Genomic DNA, 11,079 nt, shown 5'->3' on the forward strand with positions numbered 1-11,079 from the left:
TAAAATGTTTTTTGTTCTTTTTGTTTTTGTTTTGTGTAGTTTCTTAACTGCCGCAAATGTTAAAAAATGTTGTAGTGTATATTTTTGTGTGTGGTAAAATGTTGTTATGTTGATGTATTTATAGGTTCATGTTTTCAAAATGTATGTTTATTGTAGTGGCGTTCATTCTGTGTCTAACAGTCCGTTTAAGCTTTAATATACGGACAACGGCACATCAGACTACACATCTTTGTTCGAAAATGTAACGAATGTAACGAGACCAAATAAATTACTTTTCTCTCTTTCTTTCATTTGAAACAGAGACATGATTTTTTTTATTCGGTCCACAAAACTGGATATAATTCAGACATAAACTACAAGTATTTCATTTATATAGTGACACGATAAGAATGTATTCCACTTGATTGGAACACATCAAGCAAAACAGGCCAAAGTAACTGCATAAGTGTCATAATATGAAATAAGTGACAGTAACTCTAAATTTTAAGTATTTTAAGAAAACTCAACTCAAGTCTGTCGTATAGTTAACATAATAGACACTTTCTAATTGAGTTCCTAGCTGAGACCACAGAACCAGAGAAAATACCGAAATCAAAACGGATACCATTGTAAGAAGAACACATGCGATGCAGTGGACAGTGTTGACCGAGGTTGGTTCTACAAATAGGGATCGAAAATGCTTTACGATCTTGCAGGCGACTGCCAGGATGGGGGACGGAGAAACGTAAACGTTGAAGGATGTCAGGTGCAGCAATAAAGCCATGATGATAACTATATGAAAGCAAAAGACAGAGTTACCAAACAGGTACTTGAGATTATCACAAAAGGCAAACACGACACTTAACGATAAAATGTATAAAGTCATGTTCATCAATTACACTTCCGGACACTTGAATCGAGCCACCTTGATTTTTTTGGTTTGGAGTACTGTAACTTGTAAAAAATCTATGTAGAAGGAAAATGTTTTGATGCAGTTTTGGAGCTGGTTTAATCAACATTCATTTAGAGTGCCACTGTTCTAAATTTGAACTACAGTTTATTAAAAAAGTCGAGTTACGTTGAAACAAGTCCATATTTGCTTTTTTCAAAGAAAAAAATCTAATCGATTTTTAAATAAAAAAATGTTTTAAATGAAAAGAAATGTTTATTTAGTAACTTGTATTGCCTCCCCGTGCATTAATGAATTAAATGCATTTCAAGGCCTGTTGAAACACTCAAGATTATTTTACTGCCAGTTATAATGACTTGCAAAGCCGTCATCATTGCTGCGTTCAACAATATATAATAAGGCTCAATTCACATTGCCATTGCCAATTTACCATACCATACCATACTGAAATTTTAATTTATAATTTTTAATTTACCATACCATATTGAAATTTATGACACGAGCCATAAAACCGGTCGCGCCTCTTCCGGAGTACTCACGCGCAGTCTCGAGATTTCTCGCAGCTATGGTGCTAATAATAGTAATAACTTTATTGATAACCATTAACAAATACAGGCAAGATACAGTACTTAGTTATTGTTTGGTTGCCAACCAGTTAGGCTATATCCAGACCCTACAAAAGGATTTAAAGCGAGGTATTTCAATGCAAACCTACGTTGGCAATTAGTATGAATAAAATAAGAACAGGCGGAGAAAATTTGACAGAGATCCGCCGTCGACAAGCGCCTGATGGCGACTGTCTTTAAACCGCTGGGTAGCTTTCAAATTTTGGGAAAAATGTCAATTTAATAATTATAGGCCTTCAGTTGAAAACTTCTCAGGTTCTCTGTAGTATTTAAAGAGAAATATCTCCAAATAAAAATGAGTTTTTAGGATAAAGTACCACTTTACCTATTTCTGCCGCCAAATCTGCTACCCGTTTTGAAGGAACCTAAAGGTGCTGGTGAAATTACAGGCACATGGGATTTGTGAACATACATATGTCACAGGTGCAGTGCCTCTCAGATCTTTGCGACTTAAAGCTCTGAGCTTCACTGCAATTGTCATGGACAGGAGTGTCGCTTACCGCCAAATTCACAAATGTACGTAACTTAGTAAATATGGTTATAGGTACCGTCAAACCGTTGGACTTCCGAAAAGAGAAGCTCTAACATCGTTCGAGTACGATCTTAAGTAATAGAAGCAACGTAATTCTCTGACTCAAAGTTATTCCCACTTCGGATAATAAATTTAAACTTTTTTCACCAAGGCGAAGCGAAGTCAAATAGAAAAAGGCAAAGAAATCGCGATTTGCTTACCGGTGCGAGAGAGCTTTACGAACGAAGTGAACCGTGAGATGTGATTAAAACGTTATCTTAGAAAAAATGACCCTCTTGTGTAATCGAGCGTGGAGTTTAAAGGGTTAAAAAAGTTAGTATTATAATTAAGAGATTCAAACTAACCTTCCGCCATATTGGGTTTATTACGATTATATTCATATATTTTATAAATTTTGTAAAAATAGTTAATGATAATAATAATGCACAAATTCATAACCCCACACTAAGGAAGCAAGACAGGTGTCATGGACACACATATAGACAACCACAAATTACACCCAAACTTAGGCCATACAAATATTTCTTCCGGCCCGGGAATCGAACCTCTGCAAGGCAAACTAGACAGTAGAGCATAGGTAACCGTTCGGCCACGTATTATCGTTACAAAGATCGAACAGCACAGAGAAAAATTCCTTCGATCTCACTGGCCTCGACTCAGCGCATGTCGTCTGTCGTGCCGGTTAAATCGCGTTCATGTGTTTTTTCAAACAAATCAACGTTTCTAGTCCTTCACAGATCCCATGGTCATGGCTGACAGAGACTGTCTGGCGAGAGTCAAAGCCAGGGTCTGTAAAACACAATTGTAAAAATATCAATTCTGACAAAAATATCGTAGCAATCAACATAATAATCACATATTAACTACCATGGACCGAAAATGGCCAAAGAGTTTGAATAGATTACAAATCATAGAGTTAATATAAAAAATTAGAATGTCGATATTATTATGCGATATAACTCTGAAATTCAGTGGCATACGTTGCGTACTCCCACATGTGGAATGAGGTCATTAGCGAGAGTCTTAGAGTGTACAAATCTCCAAGGCCTTTGACTGCGTCTGGCATGCAAGTATCACTCGAACGGTATCTTTGTTGATCTTTATAACTAGATTTTAGAGTTCGTAATCTATTTGTGACATGTACGATCAATATCAATAATGCACTATCCGACGCTATCACAGGCGTTTCTGTTCAAGTGTCAACTTGAGGCGTTAACGTTGTTTGCGTTAAAAAAGTAAAATATTATAAAAAATAAAAGAATTGAATAAAAACAAAAAAAAATGAGTTTTACTGGCAAATCAGTGATAGTCACAGGCGCAAGTTCCGGTATTGGAGCTGCCACAGCCATATTATTTGCTGAACAAGGAGCCAGCGTAGTCATAGTGGGACGTAATGAAACCAAATTGAATTCTGTAACTGGAAAACTTCCAAAGAATGCCAAATCATTGATCCTTAAAGCTGATGTCACTAGAGACGCTAAGAAAATTATTGATGAGACTGTGAAAAAGTTTGGCAAAATTGATATACTGGTTAACAATGCAGGATTTGGCAAACAAGGAAGTCTCACTGATGGAAAATTCTTGGAAGCTTATGACAGTATTATGGAAACCAACGTGAGAGCTGTAGCTGAACTTACTATGTTAGCTCTTCCACATCTAACGAAGACTAAAGGGAATATCGTCAATATATCTAGCATTGCGGCCAAAATAGTGCCCGCTGATCCAACTTCTTTGCCTTACTGTGTTTCGAAGGCTGCTTTGGATCATTTTACAAGAGGAGCAGCATTGGAATTTGCTTCTAAAGGTATATACTTCTATACATCTATATTTAGTGAATGCATTATTATAGATGATCATTGGATACTATTAGACGTTTTTCGATTTACTCACTTCGGGATCTAGTTAATTTGAGATGTAAAAATAATTCTAATTCACGTGCGTCATTTATTAAACTGCCTCCGTGGCCGAACGGTTACCATGCCGGACTGCCACGCAGAGGTCCCAGGTTCGATTCCCGGGCCGGGAGAAATATTTGTATGGCCTACATTTATTTCTCTCGTGAGTTTGGGTGTAATTTGTGGTTGTCTATGTGTGTGTCCATAGCATCCGCGACACAGGGTTTCCCTAGTGCGGGGCTATGTTGATTGTGAGCGTTATTGTGAGCGTTATTAAGAATGTCACCTAATCAGAATATAACCTCTCCAGTTTGACAAATTAATTCTGGGGAATCTCGAAAACTCATCCAAAGATTATACACTTTTCATCATTGGTTAATGATTTTCCGGGAATAAATATAAGAATCATCACGGTGAAACAACACATTTGCACAATAACAAAATATTACACAAAACTATAGGGATCGACTGCTGTTACGGTATATTTTGAAAAAGTTTAATAAAAACTTCTCCATGTTGCAAGTTCTACTTCAAAGCCTCAATCAACCTTTACTGACGACAAATGAATGACCAATAACAAATCAACTGATATAGTAGTGTTAAGAGATTGTTACAAGTTACCTCTCGTTACAATACATGTTATTCTGTTCTTTCTTAGTAACGGCGCACCCCAAAATGCTCTAAAACATTTACCATTTCTTACAGGTATCAGAGTCAACAGTGTCAACCCTGGGCCTGTAGCAACAGACTTCTTCACAAACATGGGTCGCGATGGCGCTCTCGAAGTCATTAAAGAGAGAACTGCTCTGAAAAGATATAGTACTTCCGAAGAGATTGCCGAATTAATTATGTACCTTGCTAGTGATAAAGCCCAAGGAATCACTGGTTCAATTATGGTTATTGATAACGGATGTCTTTTAGGACATTAAAATGGATAACACAGGAGATGGACTAAAGAACGTAGCAGAGACTGTCACAATTATCGGTCACTACCCGTGTTTCCACATTCACACAAAGCTATAGAAACTAAAATCGTGTATTGAAGGTTCAACTAATACTACAACTTCGAGTTAAAACATTTTGAATCAAATATCAATACTATCGTAATCGTTCCAGGACATAAAGGTAACTAACACCTCAGATTTTACAATTTAATGATTTTGTTTCACGAATATTGTAAATTTGTTTCACATTATCTTGATTTTTGTTTCAAATTATGTTAATCATAGTTTTATTAAATGTTTATTTGTTTTTTATTTCTTTTACCTTTGAAAATTCAATATTGTAAATTTGTTTATTGAATCTTTAATCTATTTATACAGCCAATACTTCCTCTCCTCCTCCAAGGAGACGATTTGAGATATAGTCTGCCTCGCTGGCCCAATGTTGGTTAATCGAGTTACGAAGGTTTTCCAACACGCAGGTTTCATTACCATCTTTTCCTTTACCGTTAGCGAGTGAGGTGTTGCTAAGTTATCTACAATAGACGTAAAGAACTTAAGAATCGATACTACCTTAGCTTGAATTCAAATTTTTCGGAATCGGTTCTATTGCGCAAGTCTAAGGGCAGGGACACTGGCTTTAATTCAGAATGTATTTTTTTACAAACGAATTCAAATCCATTTGAAAAATATATATCATTTTTCCGGATTTAAATCGCGTATATTTGTTTTTTTCAAACAAACCGACGTTTCGAGCCCTTTACAGGTCCCATGGTCACGGTTGACTGAGGTGGTACAGTCTTCAACCAGTTATGTCTAATATTGATGCAAACCACCCTATTTTTTTCACTATAGTTACAATAGTTATTAATTAAATACCTTATTTTATTTTTTTTAAATAAATTATTTTTTTTTTGCCTTATTTTAAATACGCGATTTAAATCCAGAAAAATAGTTTCATTTCCTATGTGTAACAATCGCGAAAACCTAAGAACTCGACAATCAGTGTATATTCTGTATTTTACTACATATTTTTTTCCAAAATGATTAATTCAACAATTTCACTATTGCGCGGAATCAACCAATGCCATTTGAGGTTGTATGTGTGATTGCCATGTGCGATTCGCTCCATCGATATCTCAATTGAGAAACGGCCATCCTCTCACTAGTCTACCGTAAGTCGGTTGAAGCATCCAAGTAGGTCGCTGAAGAGACAAAATGTGTATAGACGCTAGTCCAACCCGATGGGACTTCAATACCCCAACATAGCCCACGCTTACTGTGTGCCCCTCGTGCCTGTACGAGGGAAGATCTCTACGCGGCAACGGATAGTGCAGTCAAGGTAGCAACATATTGTTCAATATGTCCTAATATAAAAGAAACATTGACACAATAAGGAGAAGAAGACTAGGCTACCACCGCTTGAAACATTTAACATTTAAATCTGTGATTTTTTTCTCATTAAAACACAATACCAACAAAATCTTTTGAGTATTACTATAGGGCTTTAGGATATGATATATTAATGACTAATTCAGGTAGTAGTTACATTGCTAATTCGAAACAAAACTACAGTTTCTGGATCTGTATCGCGTATATTAATTATTTCAAACAAACCAATACTTTGATAATGTTAATAGTTTTGTTTTGTTACAATACACAGCGATAATAATAATAATGTATAGAAATTTATAAACATTAGTGTGAAAAGCATCAAGTAGGAACACATACAAATTGTATTCCAAGCCATCTCCAGTATCAATAATATTTATCTTCGTTCTGTGACATGACAATCGTACGGAATATAATGGCGTAAATGCGAGTTACTTCAAACTGCAAACGTAAATAAATCTATATATCACCCACAATGTAATTGATATAATTTTGTTTAATTTTAAAATTTGTCAGAAATTACTTACTTTTGTCACATACAAATTCACACAGATCTTAAAACAGGTACGAGGTTAGATCAATCAATTCTGGTCAATTAAGATATATGAACTATCTAGTACATTTTTCCTATTATACTAATATTGCCCACTATAAATTTAAAATTGTCTAAGTGCCATCAGATTCTGGTACACCTTATAATATAGTTGGTATCTGTAATTTCTGCAAAAATAATCGTTAAGGTAAATCTTTCAAACCTAACAGGTATCGCCTAATTTGCTATAGCATATTAGTAAATATAAAAAACAACATTACATAAAATCTACAATTTGGTGTCCACAGTATTGGTTTTATTGTTATCATGTCCATGTCGGTGACACTAAACGGGCTACTGCAGCAGATGCTCGAGCTAACACTACTACCATATAGACATTCAAAAATACCTATATTTGGTTTAGTAATAACGGGTATACAAAGTAATTGCTTATTGACGAGAACAGAATATAAAGCTTGTACAGGCTTTGACAAAAAGCTGCAACAGTAATTTGAGATATGATAAAAATTACTTCATTAAAATGATATTAACGTGCACATGAATGGAAATTTCTTATAGTAATGTAACATTGTAGCATTGAATAAATGGAATAGAATTTCAAAAGACATTGCATAATATTTATTTTTAAGTAGATGCACAAGAGATAAGCAATCAAGTATACGTTATCTATAAGTGTAATGGAAACAATAAATATAAATGAAAACTATTCCTTATGCTTGCTTTATATTGAATTGTGCACTTAATACAGACGTTAGAATCTTTTGGACGACAGGAACTGTTATATAATAATATAAAAGATTTTGAAGAAACGGTGCAAGAAGAAAAGGGAAGAAAATATACAGACGGAATATAATTTGAACAAGTGCTGTAACAGAAAAATAGAAATGCCAAAAATGAGTTTTGCAGGGAAATCAGTGATAGTCACAGGGGCGAGCTCCGGTATTGGAGCTGCTACAGCAATATTGTTTGCTGAACAAGGAGCCAGTGTAGTCATAATCGGACGAAATGAATCTAAACTGAATGCTGTAGCCGGAAAACTTCCAAAGAATGCCCAGCCATTGATTATGAAAGCTGATGTCACTACAGACGCTAAGAAAATCATCGATGAAACTGTGAATAAGTTTGGCAAAATTGATGTACTGGTCAACAATGCAGGGTTTGGTAAATATGGTAGTCTTACTGATGGGAAATTCTTGGAAGCTTATGACACTGTAATGAAAACCAACCTAAGAGCTGTAGCTGAACTTACTATGTTGGCTCTTCCTCATCTAACGAAGACTAAAGGAAATATTATTAATATTTCAAGCGTTGCGGCTATGTCTGTACCGCGTGATGCAAGATCCCTAAGTTATTATATTTCAAAGGCGGCTTTGGATCATTTTACTAGAGGAGCAGCTTTGGAATTTGCTTCTAAAGGTACGTACTTTTATGTAGGGAACTACTACAGGGACATCAACGTGAGTTTACTCTTCGGTCACCTAGGTGGTTGACCAGTTTGCATTAATTTGAGAGAAGAGCTTTTCTAAATTGGTTCTGGTCAGGGTGGTCTAAGTAGTGCACCGTAGAAAACAGAATTCTCTAGCTAGAGCTCATGTAACTGATTTTAGTTATTAGGCACATTATTATTATACAAGCATATTAAACAATTCACTTCAGAACGCGCGAATACTATTGTTTCAGGTATTAGAGTCAACAGTGTCAACCCTGGACCTGTAGTAACAGACTTCTTAGAAAATATGGATGCCGAAATGAGCTATGATGACGTTAAGAACTTCACTGTTCTGAAAAGAGTTAGTACTGCCGAGGAGATTGCCGAATTAATAATGTACCTTGCTGGTGATAAAGCACAGGGAATCACTGGTTCTATTATGGTTACTGACAATGGGTTTCTTTTGAAACGCTGAAGTGGATAACGCAAGAGGTGATCCAAACTGTCGCAATTATAATAAAACATAGAAGATAAAATTATGCGTTATATGCCAAACCATAATAATACGAGTATATATAAATCATGATTCATTGATTCGTTCATTTCATTTTTATTTTGTAATTATTGTACTAACAGTGGAATAGATAGCTTGTAAGTTTACTAACAAAATATTGTCTGCGATAAATGATTTTTATTTAATTTTTTTGTTTATTTTTAACCGACTTCAAAAAAGGAGGAGGTTCTCAATTCGACTGTGTTTTTTTTTTGTATGTATGTTACGCGATAACTCCGGTATTTGTAAACCTATTTTCATGATTCTTTTTTTGTTGGAAGGGGGGTACTTCCATAATGGTCCCATTTCATTTTTAAGAAAATCATCCACCTCTAAGGGTGGCTGTTCACGCATGAAGATTCATTTTTATAAATAGCGACCAAATTTTACTTAGGAGCAATTATTTTAATGGTTGATTTTGCTATTTCTCCAATCCAAGGCGTTTTTCTCTCCATATACTTTGAGTAGTGAGAACCGATTTTTATTATCTCCAGTGTCAAGTCCTGTTTAATGGCGAATTTACGGATATTTCAATAAAACTAAGCAAACAGACGTAATTCCACGTACTTTTGAGGTCGGTTTTTTTAGTACTTTGTACTGAGATTAATAAATTATTTGAAAACTATTCTGCCATATCATTACTGTGACAACTGCGCTCCGATTGGCCAGCCCGAATTCGAAACAATTGACGGGTGTCGTCAACTGTTTCACTTCAAAAGGACCACTTAATTTGAGCTTTGCTATAATGGACGAAAATTGCAAAATTACCTATTTAATATTTAATTACCGATGAAATGTGATTCCGTTTGTTTTGGAATTAGATGTTTTGCTGTTTTTCCCACACCACCGAATAGAACAGCACGGCATTGTAAGAGATATTATCTTTATCACAATAAATACAGAATATTTTTTGGAATATACGGAGACGTACACACAGGTCAGTAGTTGGCCTGTCTATATTTCAGTGCAAACGGGAGTTGATATTTATAAGAGCTGTATCGCTAATGTGTTACCAGGAATATATGACCCTTATTTCGTCTCTATTTCTGATTATATACTCGATGAGTTCAAGTAACTCAATTTCAAAGTATCTTCGTAATTTAATGATGTTTTTTTGTTTCATTAGTAGTGCCATTTTGCTCAGCGCTGTCATGATTATTACTTGTAAGTAATTCGTAATTACAAGAAACTAGTGAGGTAACTTCACAACAAATAATTGAATATCATGGTGGTAATACATTTTGTGTGAAAATTATTACAATTAATAGCGACATCTATAGCCAGGGCTGGTAGCTGTAAAGGTACCTAACTGGGTGACGAAATACTTTTATAGATTTCTCATACGGCTAGAAAGTCCTTGAAAAACCAAATACAAAGATCCAACAACAAGTACATGGAAAAATTCGTGAGGACCGCTGGTTCGTTCCGTGGCTTAGTTGACATAGCGTCTGGCACGGTTTGCTAGGAGACGTTGTTTCGAGTCCGGCCGGATCGAAGAAGTTTTTTCTAATGTACCGGGTTCGATTCCCTAGTTTTATTTTCCCTATGAAGGTAGAAAATCAAACAAAGAATTACGGTAATTTAGAATAATTATAATAAAAAATAATTAATTCACGAATTAAAATTAAAATTTAAAAAAAAGTGTACATATATTTATCACGGGTCGTGGTATCGCCTTAAGACTTTAGGTTTTACGCTTCCGAGTATGGTACCCCGTCCTGTATATTTGCCGGCGCAGAAGAAGGACCACAGGACGAGCAGCAATTGGTACCCGTTCAGCGGATGTTGTTTCATCCTTTCATCTTTTCAGTCCGGACGTAGTCAAGCTCCAGGTGTATGAGCCCGAAGGAAGCTCAGCAATGGTAGTAATTGCCAACCCGAAGGTAGTTTTTCAACCCGAAGAAGACTCTCCAACCCGAAGGTAATTTAATCTGAAGAAGACTTCCTGTAACGGACAACCAACTTAACTACCAGTTGTACCAGTCCTTTTGCCTCTGAAAGCCCACAGACGGCAAAAGAGAATTAGAGAAGAGCACCTACATAGTAGCAATTACCGGTGGCGCGACCAGAGCGGAATTGCAGTCTAAATTGTGTAAAAATAGATAAAAAAAAGAATTTAGGTAGTAAGGCTGAAGGCCGAGACGTTTGCTTATTGTTAGAAAAGAATAAAAACTGAATAAACCAAAGAAAACAACGTCTGGTGAAAAAATACAATGAAAAAATACAAAATTTCAAAAATTAACGAACAATCGTTAATTTTTGAAATTTT

General features: G+C 35.5%; 2 protein-coding genes across 2 annotated transcripts; both read left to right on the top strand.

Annotated features, from left to right (window-relative positions):
* The first annotated feature begins 3,328 nt into the window (after positions 1-3,328).
* Positions 3,329-5,102, top strand: LOC113226231 (3-oxoacyl-[acyl-carrier-protein] reductase FabG-like). Its single transcript, XM_026458791.1, has 2 exons — positions 3,329-3,851; positions 4,648-5,102. The coding sequence occupies exons 1-2, from the start codon at positions 3,329-3,331 to the stop codon at positions 4,869-4,871; spliced, it is 747 nt and encodes a 248-aa protein (XP_026314576.1). The 3' UTR covers positions 4,872-5,102.
* Positions 5,103-7,690: 2,588 nt separating this feature from the next.
* Positions 7,691-9,001, top strand: LOC113226230 (3-oxoacyl-[acyl-carrier-protein] reductase FabG-like). Its single transcript, XM_026458789.1, has 2 exons — positions 7,691-8,244; positions 8,509-9,001. Exons 1-2 carry the CDS (start codon positions 7,713-7,715, stop codon positions 8,730-8,732), a joined length of 756 nt encoding a protein of 251 aa, XP_026314574.1. The 5' UTR covers positions 7,691-7,712; the 3' UTR covers positions 8,733-9,001.
* Positions 9,002-11,079: the final 2,078 nt, after the last annotated feature.

This window comes from Hyposmocoma kahamanoa, unplaced genomic scaffold (genome assembly GCF_003589595.1).
Source record: "Hyposmocoma kahamanoa isolate Upper Pololo Valley unplaced genomic scaffold, ASM358959v1 185, whole genome shotgun sequence".
NCBI lineage: Eukaryota > Metazoa > Arthropoda > Insecta > Lepidoptera > Cosmopterigidae > Hyposmocoma > Hyposmocoma kahamanoa.

What these genes read in the sequence shown, in the direction of transcription:
- LOC113226231 (XM_026458791.1), top strand. Translation starts at nt 3,329, where the DNA reads ATGAGTTTTACTGGCAAATCAGTGATAGTCACAGGCGCAAGTTCCGGT. An exon ending in ATTGGAATTTGCTTCTAAAG is followed by an intron (nt 3,852 to 4,647) that starts GTATATACTTCT and finishes CATTTCTTACAG; the next exon opens with GTATCAGAGTCAACAGTGTC.
- LOC113226230 (XM_026458789.1), top strand. Translation starts at nt 7,713, where the DNA reads ATGCCAAAAATGAGTTTTGCAGGGAAATCAGTGATAGTCACAGGGGCG. An exon ending in TTTGGAATTTGCTTCTAAAG is followed by an intron (nt 8,245 to 8,508) that starts GTACGTACTTTT and finishes CTATTGTTTCAG; the next exon opens with GTATTAGAGTCAACAGTGTC.